General features: G+C 37.5%; 2 protein-coding genes across 2 annotated transcripts in view; one reads left to right on the forward strand and one right to left on the reverse strand.

The window, feature by feature from the left end:
- The first annotated feature begins 3,079 nt into the window (after window positions 1-3,079).
- LOC122400599 (glutamine amidotransferase-like class 1 domain-containing protein 3A, mitochondrial) lies at window positions 3,080-6,213 on the forward strand. Its single transcript, XM_043402133.1, has 3 exons — window positions 3,080-3,288; window positions 5,311-5,474; window positions 5,999-6,213. The coding sequence occupies exons 1-3, from the start codon at window positions 3,080-3,082 to the stop codon at window positions 6,211-6,213; spliced, it is 588 nt and encodes a 195-aa protein (XP_043258068.1).
- A 2,989-nt stretch (window positions 6,214-9,202) lies between these two features.
- Window positions 9,203-13,832, reverse strand: part of LOC122401465 — a 65,694-nt gene continuing 61,064 nt past the window's right edge. The window contains exon 3 of the mRNA XM_043403611.1: window positions 9,203-10,135. Within this exon, the coding sequence (XP_043259546.1) occupies window positions 9,203-10,135 (933 nt within the window). The remainder of the gene's footprint in view (window positions 10,136-13,832) is intronic.

The raw sequence follows: 13,832 nt of genomic DNA on the forward strand, positions 1-13,832 counted from the left end.
CGTTATATAAAAATGGAAACATCATATTATTGCAGAGTATGACTATGTCTTTGCTTATAATAAATTAAATTGAATCGCGTATAAAGGGGTTGAGGAAACGCCGAAAAATGGTAGATTAATGGTGTTTAATTTATTTAGCGGGCAGCGTGTCTTGCCTAACTCGGCTCGATGAAGGCGTATTATTAATAGCAAGATGTCGACAAGTAGCGGAAGTCGACAGCTATGACCGTAGAAGTTCCTACGAATTCGCGGCTGGTTGCAAACTCGCCGAAGGGCCGAAACCGCCGGCACAGTGGAATTACTCGACGGGCGCCTCCCACGGGGCCGAACTTGTCCGCGACAATTTCAAACTTATTTTAACATTCATATAAGCCCCGCGCCCTAGCCCGTACAACACCGGCGAACCGTCGCCTAAGCATCCCTTTCCATATGTAACCGGAGAACCGACCCACGTAAGTTGCTCTTCCTATATGGAATGGCGTACAGGCATAAGGGTAGCGCCGGATTTACATAAGATTATGCGTAAGCCTTCGTGCATCTCATAGAAAAGGGAGCAACGAGATGGCAGGCCAACGAAACGGCACTCGAGGGTCTACTCGTCTTCGGTTGATAATTAGAATAAGCCGAGATTCCCTGATTCGTGATTTCGAAATAAATTGAATGCATCGAGTTCAACTTGCTAGATTCCTTAATACAAACGTAACAGTGATCGAACATTTAACGAAGAAATTCAATTTTAATCTTTGATCAGTATCATGTATTCGTAGTAACTGGTATCGTAGGGAATTTCTATACCTGGAAATATAGTATTGATAAATGAAAAGCAGCTTCAATTGTTTTTACTTTACGAGTCGTACGATCAGTAGGAATTACTGAAACTTCTTTGGGTATGTAGAGTCAAAATAAATGTTAAAATAAACATAGAAGACAGCATAAATAATAATAGTTGTTACGTTCATATGATGAGGGATGAAATGCCCTTTAAAATGAGCGTTTGTACGAGTCGATAGCTCCATTAGTTCCAAAGATATAGCGATTTTAATTTCAAGTCGATGCGGTGGCTAGTTTCGGAGATAGGGTTTGTTTACGTTTCGTTGTGCGCTCGCGAACTCATTGATCTCGCGCGCGTGAAAATAGTAAACAGTGCGTAGTAAATTCTTGGAAATACTACGCTTCCTGGTCACGTGACTGTCTCGACTCACGCGCGACAAGGAGGCACGGCGCGACGCGTCAGACGGAGACAGAGATAGTCAAATTAAGAAAAATACCCTTTTACATAAATTACGATATCTCGAAAACGGAAAGTCGGATCGACAAAATCCAAAAACCATTTCAAAGAGGAAGCTTTGCCGCCGCTAACAATGTCTTAATAATCAAGAAAGCACTAGTAGTTTCGGAACTGCAGGTAATTAAAGTTTTAGTAATTTCAATACGGGTTAGTGCCTACTTTAACACGGGAAGTCCTATAAGAGAATTTCTTAAAAATTACCTATTTACATAAATTGCGATATCTCGAAAACGGGAAGTCGGATCGACAAAATCCAACAGCCATTTTAAAGGGGAGGCTTTGCCGTTTCTAACAATGGCTCAATAATTAATAAAACACTAGTAGTTTCGGAACTGCACTCATCTAAAGTTTTAATATTTTTAATGCGCGTTGATGGACGCTTGTAAGACGGAGAGTGGATAATAGAAATGAATATCGAAAAATTCATTTTACATATGTTATAAGAATAATCGAGAAATTAAATGACGCTAAAGTAACACTGTAAGTTAGAAATTTTAAGAATATAAAATGATCAGTGACAATAAAAATATATCAGTAATTAATGACAGTTCGGTCGAGGAAATAATTGTTATGCTACAGCTCTCCTTTATTTCGGTTATAGCAGTCGTTACTTATTTCCCCAAAAATCTCATTGTATATTTCAATGAGATGGGGAAGATTTATTATCGCGTGCACTCTTTCTCATGGTGTTGTTAAATCTCTCCACCGTTCCCCATTATGTGTTTCGTATTCATAGTCTGAGCGAAAATTGCTCCAAGAGCACAATGAAGGTTATACGAGCCATAAAGTAAGTTCAGCCTACCATGCCGATGTTTATTTAAGCATGGGAGGTACTTCGAACTTTTTCTTACGTCTCTACTATTTTATCTTTGCCACGCCATCCTTCTATCCAATATTTTCGCCCTTCTCCGTAGTTTCTACGTCGCCCAGCATGGTTTCTAACCCGATACCGCCGGATACGACGCGAACATATCGATGGAGCAGAAGCAACCTCGATATAGTTCGTGAACCTTCCATGGAACGACTCCTCTTGTTATTCCGAACAATTCTGCCCTCTGCTCTCAACTCTCGGAAGTCAAAGTTCAATTCCGCGAACTGTGACGTCAGTATTATCAAAAATCGTTTTTTTTTTTAACGTGTCTGAACGAAACAGGCGAATACCGCGTACGAGCAAAATGGAAGAATTTGTCGTTCAAAATTATTCGTCAAACACAGTCCCGATGAAGAATTGAATTTTGGATAAGAATTTTATTTTTTTATCGCGGCGCATTATGTTGCGCACTCGTTTCATGCATCTACTTAAAAATGATTCCCCTGCACTTGTGCCAGCTCTGTTGTCCAACGACCAAACGACACGAATTTTTAACAGAAAATACAGGGAACGAAGAAAATGTCGTGAACCAATACCCATAGCTATCGTAAGTACTCGCGATACTATTAAATTCTATTCGTTTTAAAATGGGAATCAAAAGAATATTATGGATTAACTGTGAACCTCCTAGCCTTAACTATTTCCACTCGTAATTATTTTTTAACCAAATAAATATTCTTTGTTTCTTCAGAATTCTATATTTCGTATAATATTAATAATTTTCTTTAGTATAGTAGAAGGGGAAGGAATTGGGTAATACTTATTGCATCTTTTCGTCTGGAGATTTTACGTTATTATTATTTGATGTATCTTTTCGATTTCGAATATTTTTGTGGTAGATATTGTGTGGTTCCGGCTACCTCGACGGTACCGATATTTCGGAGGCCATTTCAGCGACGATACATCTATGTCAGAAAGATATGAGGCCGTGTTTCTACGCGCCGGACGTAGAACTTTGCGATATTGTCGATCATCTTACCAAAGAAACAGACAAACAGTGCAGTGGTAGAAACGCGCTCGTCGAAGCTGCAAGATTGGCTAGGTCGTCCATTAAACCATTATGCGAATGCGAAGCTTGCACACACGGGGCACTCGTCATCCCTGGGGGGTTCGGCGCTGCTAAAACGCTGTTAGTATTTCCACGGATACTCCAAACAAGCACGATAACATTTCAAAGCGAGAAATTACGATACTTTTTCAAATAAATGCTTATAGAAGAATACTTTCCATTTCAATTCCGCCTGCATAATTTTTGTTCAAGATTAACGTTATATATTTCTTTACACCTGAACAATATACATCATTATTATTGCTAAGATTTACCGAAGAAAGAACATTCTTTAATCTAACGTAAAATTATTTGTAAAAAATATTGAGAAATTTGTATAAAATACAAGTAGAAAAAGACAAAGTTAATTTGTAATCTCGAAAAGAGACAAAAAGAGAAATCCCACGAAAATTCCTAACGAGTAGAGACAAAGTTGCTAACTTTGGTCATAATTCTCGGTTTCATTTAAAAATAAGTCACGGCTTATTTATTTGTCGTGCCTGTGTGATTATTTTTTGCAGTTGTAACACACTAAAACATAAAATACTATGTGGTGGTCGTGAAAATTACGACACACGCTCATGTTAAAGTATCAGGCGCGCCCGTTGGAAGGATAATGATAAACTACTCCATTCTGTTGCGACGTATTGTTTCAGCTGACGTAAATTTTCAAATTCTTTCCCATTCCCATAGAACTGTCCTTTAAAGTCCCGTTAAACGATGCCTTTTTATAATAGAATCCGACGAGAACACGGCTAGTTTCGAAAGAAGAATCGTTTCGTACATCAATTATACGAGTTGTGCAGTGACTTGGAAAATTAATTTTGCCCATATTGAATGTTCCGGATTTTTAATTAATTATCCTGCAATTTAATTCAAATAAGAGTTTATCATTATCCGTATATAATTCTAAATATTTTATTATCGTGGTTATTTCCATTCATGAAAGAACGAATACATAGGAAAGGGATATGAAAAACACTAACATATATTTAAATAACAATTTTGGTCATGTAGTTTTTTATCTCCTTCGGCAAAAATTCAAACGTAATAATTAGCATAAAATTAAATTATTTGCTGCTTTCACTTGGTATACAAATTACAATTCTTTTTACGTGGAGTGAGTATACTAACATATTATACGTGAATCTTTAATAGAAAGGAACTTAATATAAAGAAATTTTTTCTTTTATTATTCCCATTACCGATTCTCGTTACTCCAACTTATTTTTGCTGTAAAGATAACTAAAAGAATAATTGTTGTTAATCACATACCGTATATTATTTCAATATATTCTTTAAGCGTGTTCTTGATATATACAGGTGCTCTACTAAATCATTCATATTATAATTATTTATTGTGTTCTACCTTTCCCGATTCTTGACGATATTAAAGACTATTACGATTTTTATTATGTCAGTGAATAAGCTACTGCTTACGAAAATTATTGTGTTTGGAAATAATTACGATTGTTAATTGTACCAACGATTATGTAAATGCTAGGGAACGGAAGTTATAAGCACGTTAACTTTGCTTTCAAATTATCCCAAAAGATACGTATAAAAATATGAAAAGTTTAATCGATCATAATTTCAACGAAGACAATCGGACAGTAAAAGTCTAGAAATTTTGTAATATCATTCGATAAAGAAGAATTGTTAAATAGTTTAAAATAAATTCTGAAAAGACGCGTGGCAGTTTACTAATTTTTATATTTGTTCGCCTTTTTAATAAACATTGCAGAAAAAGTATAAAGTTAAAGAATCATGAAACTATTTAGAAGCTATTTACTAAAAGCTGATGAAACATCGATATATATTTTTTATTAATGTTTTTAGATTTAGATACTTTAAAAATTATTACAAAAGGGAATATTTTGTATAGTTCATCTTTCTTAAAATTTTATACAAAATTGACAATAAACTATGCTGTTGACCAGATTCAGAGTAACAAATAATAATAATAATAATGAAAGTATGTGTTATGCGTAGTTTACAATGAAAGAATTGCAATGAAATGTGAAAAGAAAATAATAGATAATATTTATCTAATATTTATATTCATTAACTCTTAATTATATGTTTGTTCATCATTTCTTGAAGGAGCGATTTCGCGGAAAAAGGTGCTAATTGCACCGTGCATCCTGATTTAGAGAAACTTATCGAAGATTTCTATTGTGAGAAAAAGCCAATCGGGTCGATCTGCATAGCCAGTGTTCTAATCGCTAAAGTGTTAAAAGGTGCTAAAATTACACTGGGAAAAGAATGTGAGTTTCTCAAAATTTGAGTATTGGTCGTGTATCTAAATCAGTCTTAATATTTTTGAAAATCCTAGTTTTGCTCATCACTGTATACTGAATTCTATTTAGTTATTTATCTTATTATCTGGACCACCTTACAGATCTTTATACACCATATTGTTTTAAACCCTTCAGTTCATGCAACTTCACTCAATTATATCTTTAAAACTACCGAGTAACTGTGGTTAATATTTCACACAAATTGTTAAAAATATTTGTCTATCATCCTACATAAAATGGTTAAAATCAAAGTGGTACGATTGAGGCCTTTTCATGAAGAACCGATTTCTATATTAAAATGTAAATCACAAAATTTAAAAATTAGTATTCAAAATAGAATTTTTTCTTATTCTTTTACCAATAATTTCTAAAAACTGGAATGATAGGAAGCCTATTTTTTTGTGTACTTTTAGAATCTATATTTAGGAATTTGTTTGAGCAATACGACTTAACTACTCATAATTTTTAATAACACGTAATTTCATGCGCAGCACCGAAAGAAGACTGGCCGTACGCTGACGCTATTGAAAAGGCTGAAAATATGGGAGCCAAGATAGAATTGAAAGGAGTGAAGGATGTAACTCGATGTAAAAAATACAATGTTTTCAGTACACCAGCCTGGATGTATAAAAACGCATCTTACGCAGAAATTCACGCAGGCATTGGGAAATTAATCACTATGTTAGGAAAATGTATTAATCAATAACGATATATGTATTGTCACCCCGTATATGAAATCGTGTAAAACAAAAATGTCCGTGACTACCAAAAGTTTTATGCTGTAACATTTTTTAGACGATACTACTTTTGTCAACTGCTCGAAATACAGTAACAATTACGTGTATATAAATGTAATTGAATTTCTCGATTTTCCAATTTAGTCGTTCGTTTATTGTTAGTACAGTTTACTTACCTAGAGAGCGAACGCTTCGTTCGTAAATCGTGGGTGGAAATCCTGGCGTTTCAGGTTCTCGTGGTTTATGAAAAATATATTTTATTTCAGTATTTTATCGTGTCCTTTGCAATAGCGTGAACAGTACGAAACGCAATCTTTGACAGTGCTTTTACGATTAACCGTTACGTCTACCGATACGCTTAAAATAACCAACAACAACTGTAATAACAATTTGCCGAGATCTACGGCGAAGGACTCGCATAATCAGCTCGTTCCATAATGTTTTCTTTTATGAAACGCAGCCGCGAATCTTCGCTGTGACTTTCGTCGATATTCGAACGGTTCTGGAATTTTGAGGAAGATAAACACGATTGAAATGCATGCTTCCAAGTACGCAAAAAAGATACAGTGAGTCCTCGAGTTACACGATTATGCCAACACTTGTACTTCAATTAAATTTTGAGAAAGATCAGTCCTGGAAAGAAAAAAGCCAAGTCAACAAATTTATTAATTTAGTCTAGACATACATAAATTGGTCTCCAATGAAAAAATTTCATTCGATATTTCGTATTTATTCTTTTACACAAAATTACTTCCTATGTGTGGGGTATTATACGTTATCGTGGTGAACAATTCCTTTCCTAAATATATGCGATGGTAATTTATTTATTACGGTTGTTTTAATTTACCTAGTTATGAGTATCTTTTAAAAGTAATCACGTAAACGATGGACTCACTGTATAATTCAAAGATATTTGTGTAAAAATCGCTTACGTACAAAGCTGATACAAATGAAAGTGTCCGTGAATATATAAATTTAATTTATGAAAAGGAAATGGACATATAAATTCTTCGAGCAAAAAGAAATCGAAAAGTACTTTACCATTTTACAATCGAAGGCTTCGTTATTGAGATTCGAACAGTTAAAGTTTAGCGATATAATTGTTGGTGCGCGCCATTTAATATCCCAGTCAGCGCACGACAATCTTTAACTGCTCGTATCTCGATAACGAAGCCTCGCATTGCAAAATGGCAAAGGACTTTTCGATTTCTTTTTGCGCGAAGAAGAGGTATGTTTTGGTCAAAGCGACCCGGCGTTCGCGGATCAAGGATTGAACCGATGATGATTAATAAAAGTCTTCGTGAATTTGACGAACGCAGCAAAAACACACTCTGCACTTAAAAGAGAAGAGAAAAAGAAAAATACTTATTTACAATTGGTCTTAACGTTTAAACCTACTAGCTAGACACAGGAATGAGGTCCACGAACGAATTGTTCATCGAATGAGGGCGCAAATGTTAGTCCGGTTCCGCTTTAGTTAAAACACTAAAGAAAACGCGAGGCAGAGCGGCACAATTTACTTACAAAAAAAAGGTACGCGCAAATAAACGCTCTGCGAACTTTCCTTGCGCGAACAAATTCGCGCCCGATGATAACGCGTGCCACGAATTTCATGTTTTTCGCGCTCGAATCGCGGTGAACGCGAGATTGCGTGAAGAAATTTACGTTAGTGTAACACATACGTACGTTTTACTCGTGCCAGACCGGGGCTTACTCTAGCATAACGAAAGTGCACACGCAAGTGCATTCAAGCAATTTGAAACGTGTCCGTGAATTGCTGGTAGACGAGTTTAACATACTCTTCCGACGTCAAGATGACAGCTTGCGTGGAAAAATTGTCTAATTAACTGATCGACGACGTTCGTATCTTCCTTGCAACTAGGAATTTCGATTTCAAATTACAGCCTTTGAACTCACTTATACAACGTAGAATGTCGATTGTTTTAAGCTTTGGACTGATGATTGGTTTTAATCGATCGTGAAATAGTAGAGAAAAGCGACGTCGTTGATACTGGGAGATCAGATTTGGAGCACTTTTTCTAAGCCATCATGTTTGCCACTCCCAAATTTTGAAACATTTCACACGAATTCTGCCAATTACAGGTTCATAACAGCAAATTCAATGATACTTCGCCGCTGGGAAATTAATTTCAACGTTAATATAAAGAATATTATATAAGTAAATTGGGGGTTCGTTTTTGGGGTACTTTTTCTAAGCCATAATGTTTGTCACTCTCAAATTTTGAAACGTTTCACAGATTTCACACGAATTCTGCCAATTCCAGAATCGTAGCAACAAGTTTAACAATAATTTTCCTCTACCCAACGATTGCTCTTCTCCTTGATCAATAAATAATTTTTCACAAAACCATAAAACAGAAAAAGAGTTTACTCCCCTCCCTGGATCTTCCGACTTCGATAAACTTTAACCAGCATCCACGTATGTATCTCCTCGCGTGTTTAGTTCCCTCGTAACGAGTTAGACAACCGAACCGGAAAACGAAACGCCGCGCAGGTAGTAATTTCATCGATCGTTTATTATCATTTCTCACGGTCAACGTAAACGATCCGCCCCGTTTCCGCGCGATCGCCTCGATCGCCACGAGCATCGAAAATTACACCGAACCCGGAACCGCGTTCGCGATTGGGAAAAATGACGAGTACGAAGCGAGAAACGTCGTTCACGCGGTCCGCGAGCCCCTCTCGTTCGATGTAACCCGGTCTCTTGCAAAATAAATTTCTCGAAAAATTCAGACCGTCTGTTCCCCGAACAAATCAGAGGCGGGGGAACGCGAGCGTTTTGTCACTGTCCCTTTTGTTTTCGAACTTCATCCGATAGTGGGACAACGACGACACGTTTCAGACTTTGGTTCTGATCTCGTTGGCCAGATTCCGCGTTTGGGACGAGTCCCGTGGTCAGCATCCGCACTACCGTACAACGCGAGTCCCGGTGCACGTTCAGCTGAGGGCCAACAACGGCTCGACGGTCATGCGAGACCTCCTGGCCTTGTCGTCCTCGTATTGCTTTATCTTAATGAGTTTCCTTTTGCCCTTGCTTTGCTTCTTCCTCGGCGCTTCCGTCGTGGTGGTCGCCTCAGAGTTCACCTGGCCCTCCTCCTCCAGCATTCTCAGCGTCTCGATGATGTTCCTCGGCTCCGTGATACGGCCGGTCGTGCTGCCGTTTTTGTTCGCGTAAACCACCGACAGATGCGAGAAACTGGACTTGGGAGGGGCGGTGATGTCGGCGAAGTCGCGGAAGTTCGCGAAGAAGTCGCCGCCGCGAACTGGTTGCGGTTTAGGGTTCCTGTAATAGTTTGCCCGGCCACGATTCCCGCCGTGATAGTAGGGATTGTAGAGACTATCGTCCGCCGAGTACTCGTCGTTTTCCTTTTCCTCCGGATAGTACGTGCCGCCTCGAATCACTCCGAAGTTACCGGATCCTAAAAGTGGATGTTGAACGTCCTTCGGGGTCGCTGCTGCGCTCTGGTAGCCGCTACGATCACGCTGGAAGTATCCTAGGAACCTGTTGGGCCTGTATCGCTGTTCCGTGAATGGCAGTCTGTGATTCGCGAACAGCTCCGCGAATGAGGGGAAGAAATTCTGACTGTCTGTTTCCAAGCTCTTGTTTTCGGACTCGGGCGTTTCCGAGTGACTGGCCTCGTCGGTGTTTTGGGCGTCCTGGTCCTTGGAACTGTTATTCGCTGGGACGATGCTTGTTGACACTGTTTTATTTTCAGGTTGTTCGACAGACTCGTCCTCGGTCGATTGCTTCTGACTTTCTTCGTCTTTGTCTTCGTCGTCTGGCTCTGTTGCTCCTGGTTCCATGTACAGGTCGGAATCGTCGTCGTTCTCGTACTCTTCGTCCACCTTCGAAGCAGCCGCCATGGAATCCTAGGGCACAGAGAAATAGTTTATTAACGTTACAAGGATTGTTACTGAGGAATAATATTTTCATTGATAGGTTCCTTCGTGATTGAAAGAAAAATACAGTTACTCCCAATTTGTGTTTATATATTATAATGGTGACTTGCTATAAATGAAAAGAAACTTGTTTGTAGTGAATTTTTTCTATTTGTTTTTAACAAATGTTGTACTATATTTTGTATTCCATCATATCCAGGGGCTTTATGTAAACGTACTTTCTTTATTATTTTCATAAGAACAAGGAACGTAAATTTTAAGCAGTTAACAACAAACTGGGAAATGGTCTGAGTCTTTATGTAACAGTCCAGCAACATTTTTATTATGAATTGTTATACAAAATCTATTTCTATTGGAATGATATCGCACCTAGCAAGAGTGAACTGAAATAACCAAGATGTCTGCTGCTTTGCCTGTACAAAATCATTACCTAAAGTCCTCTATTTCGTCTCAAGATACATTTCGAAAGCAAAGACAGATTATGAGTGGATCGAGTGTCTTTTTTACGAAACTTGGATTCGTTCTAGCTGCACAGATGCTAATATCGTCGCGGTATGCGCGTACATTTGATACGTCAGTGTATGAACATTCCACCGCGTTTAAAAATCGGGTGCTCCGTATTGGCCTACACCTGTAAAAAGATATGCCAAGATGAAGTGCGTTTAAGTTCCTTTCGCGGAGCTCATTGACCGATCTCATAAAAGGCTAGGGTCTGCCTACTAGGACAACTATGCCGTTGTCCTCGCCTTGACATTTAAGACATCTTCGTGTCGACGACCGCCTGTAAAACTAGTTATATAGCTTGTATCATGCATATGACGTGTATACTGGCTGCACCTATATCTATCCCGTTCGGTATTACGCGTGCACTGTTATCTGGTTAAGGAACGTGCACGTGCAGACGCGTGCAATGCTCACGCGTCAATGTTAATACAGACGATAGACGCTGAAATCAGTTGCAACACGCCAGTGACACACCTAGCATTGTTACAAATATGTCAGGTCAACCGGGGACCGCTATAACTATATCTGCCTACTCTGTATTCGTATAATTCTTTGCTTCTGTAATCATTTCTGCCGGCTCGCTTTTGAACCTATCTAAAGGCAACGATCGATACCCATTGGAGATTCGATTATTGGTTATTTACTGGGAGGTAAGATATGCCGGGTTTTACGATTGTATGGTAATTCGGTTACACGTGTATGTGGTTATACAACCGCGCTACGAGTAGCTGTACGTGTAAATGAAAATATTTGTCACGTGTATAAATATTTATCGCGCGTGGGTAAAATCGATATCGGTTTCAGAGTTTTATCGTCTCGTACGCGTGCAGATCGAGTAGGTTGGAAGCTGGTTCTTTTTAATTACTGATTTAGCTTTTATTAAACAGAGAAATGTGGGTTAATCGTTATTAATCGATAGCTGTTAACATTTTGTAAACTTATGAAATTTGTTTCAACCTTCAAGAAGCTGTTTTTAATACTGATGGAAGAGAAAGTTTCGTAATAAAAGTAATGCAAATTTTAATGTTTTCTGTGTATATTCTTTAACGTTAGCTATATTGCAAGTTAAGTAAAGTCTTTTTCCAAATTTAAGAATTATAAAAAATTGAAATGTACAAGGAAAAAATGAAAATAAAAATAGTTTTTATATTTTATAGTTTAACATTTCCCATTCTTCTCTGTAATATAGATTAAACAAAAGAAACCTCGAGGAGAAGGGGGCGAAAGGCTCAATATCCTTAATATAACAGCAACAAAAGTATCGAGTAGTTAAAGATGATATATGCTTTCCTAACGTAAAATTACGTATCCCTTTAAAAGTCGGTATAAATAATTTCTACAATGCACCTTTCATTGGAAGTGTGTAATATTTCCACTTGATAATTACAGCGATTCTTTCCTTCTTCGTAACAAAGTATGGACGTACCATCTGCCACAATTTACGATTGCAAGATAGGATTTATGCATTCTCTAAAATAGAACGTATTTTCTTCTATATGGCGGCGAAGTACATACTGTTAAGCGTAAGAACATAAATAAAGTTACCAAGTTTCTGATGGGTTACGAATGTAGAAACAGTTATAAATCAATGAGGCGCAGAACATTTTCCGGCAAACAGACGCCGGATTAATGTATTCGTGCGTTCTTTTACAAATGAACCATGAGTGAATGTTATTTGGAGATTCGTAGACAACAAATGCCTCTTGGTCTTGTAAATGAAGTTGATAAATGAGCTGCTAGAACGCGTAATAACAGATGACCCCGATTCTGTTTTAACAATTCTGACCATGATCACGATAGAAGAAATGTCGCGGTAAATTACTCGGATACAATCCTACGGTGACTTCAATTAGCGTAATTACGCATGGAATTTTGATTGCAGAACGGACTTTTTCTGATAATCTTCGACTAGAATGCTCGTACGTTGGAACAAAACTTACGAAACCCTGGATCGATCATCCTTTGTGTTCGAAGCATCGGAATCGCGAATGCTAAAATTAGAGATGAGTCGATACCTGGGTTTTCTGGATTCTCGAAACTTATCGGGCCTCGAAATCAGAAATGCTTATTGTTTTCTATTTTTTTTTTTCTTTTAGAGAACATCCATTTTACTGAAAACTGAAATCTTAACGGAATTTTTTCTGATAATTATTTATCGAATATAATTAGGCGAAAGGTAAACACAAGAAAAAGAGATTCATGAAATAGTTATTTCTGACAAATTCAACATCGTACGAATCTAGAAACTATTTTAAAGAAATACTTAAATCGTAACTTTTAAACACTAAATTATTTGTTGAAATTGGAAAATAAATTTTGAACTATTAAAATTTAAAAAAAAGATGAGTGATTAAAGTTACAATTATTCTTAGAAGATCGATCAACTAGAAAAGCAACATAGAAATGAAAACTGAAATAGATGCCTTTAAAACATTAATTTTAGAAAAAGTAAGAAGCTTAACTGAATCCAGGAATTATTGATATACTTTTTATATTACGTTTACCAAATGTTCTTTCATAAACTTTGACTTTCTTAGACTGCTTATCCAAAAAATGGATTATTTCCCGATTAATTTATACAATCGACGTTACTGTTCATCTTAACAATAAAAGGACGTCTGGTAAAAGGCACTAACGAAGGAGATGACGAATAATATTCCTAGAAAGTTTAGCAAAAGGGCATCCACGCGTTACGTGGACGGGATCCTTTAGATCTCCGCTGGAACCCCGAGCGATCGCTTAACATATTTTTCTCGTCGAGCACCCGTTAGGAACAGTCGCTTTTTGTTTTCCCATTTCTTATTTTTTTTTTTTTTTTATTTTAGTAAACGGCGTAGAAAGGCAATGAAGTAACAAGTGAAAGGGTCGTTCGCTTGAACGAGATCAAAATCACGACAAATCTCCCGGCATCCTCGGCAGCGATCGTAATACAGGACACAAGAAGATAGATCGTGGCACCAGCTGACCGCAAAAGAAAGAAAAGGAGCCGTTATTAGCACGCGATTACAGAACGCAAATTAATCTTGCGGCTCGTTCGTACAAGTAACACAACGCAATGATGATTATTATATTAACTCAACATTTGTACGCGGGGAATCCAATTAGCCGCAGCGTCCAATCCTCCCCCTTTGCTGCATAAATTATATGTGTATTAAGGGCAATC

Source organism: Colletes gigas, unplaced genomic scaffold (genome assembly GCF_013123115.1).
Source record: "Colletes gigas isolate AHSC1104 unplaced genomic scaffold, ASM1312311v1 Colletes_gigas_Sc00002, whole genome shotgun sequence".
NCBI classification, from domain to species: Eukaryota; Metazoa; Arthropoda; class Insecta; order Hymenoptera; family Colletidae; genus Colletes; species Colletes gigas.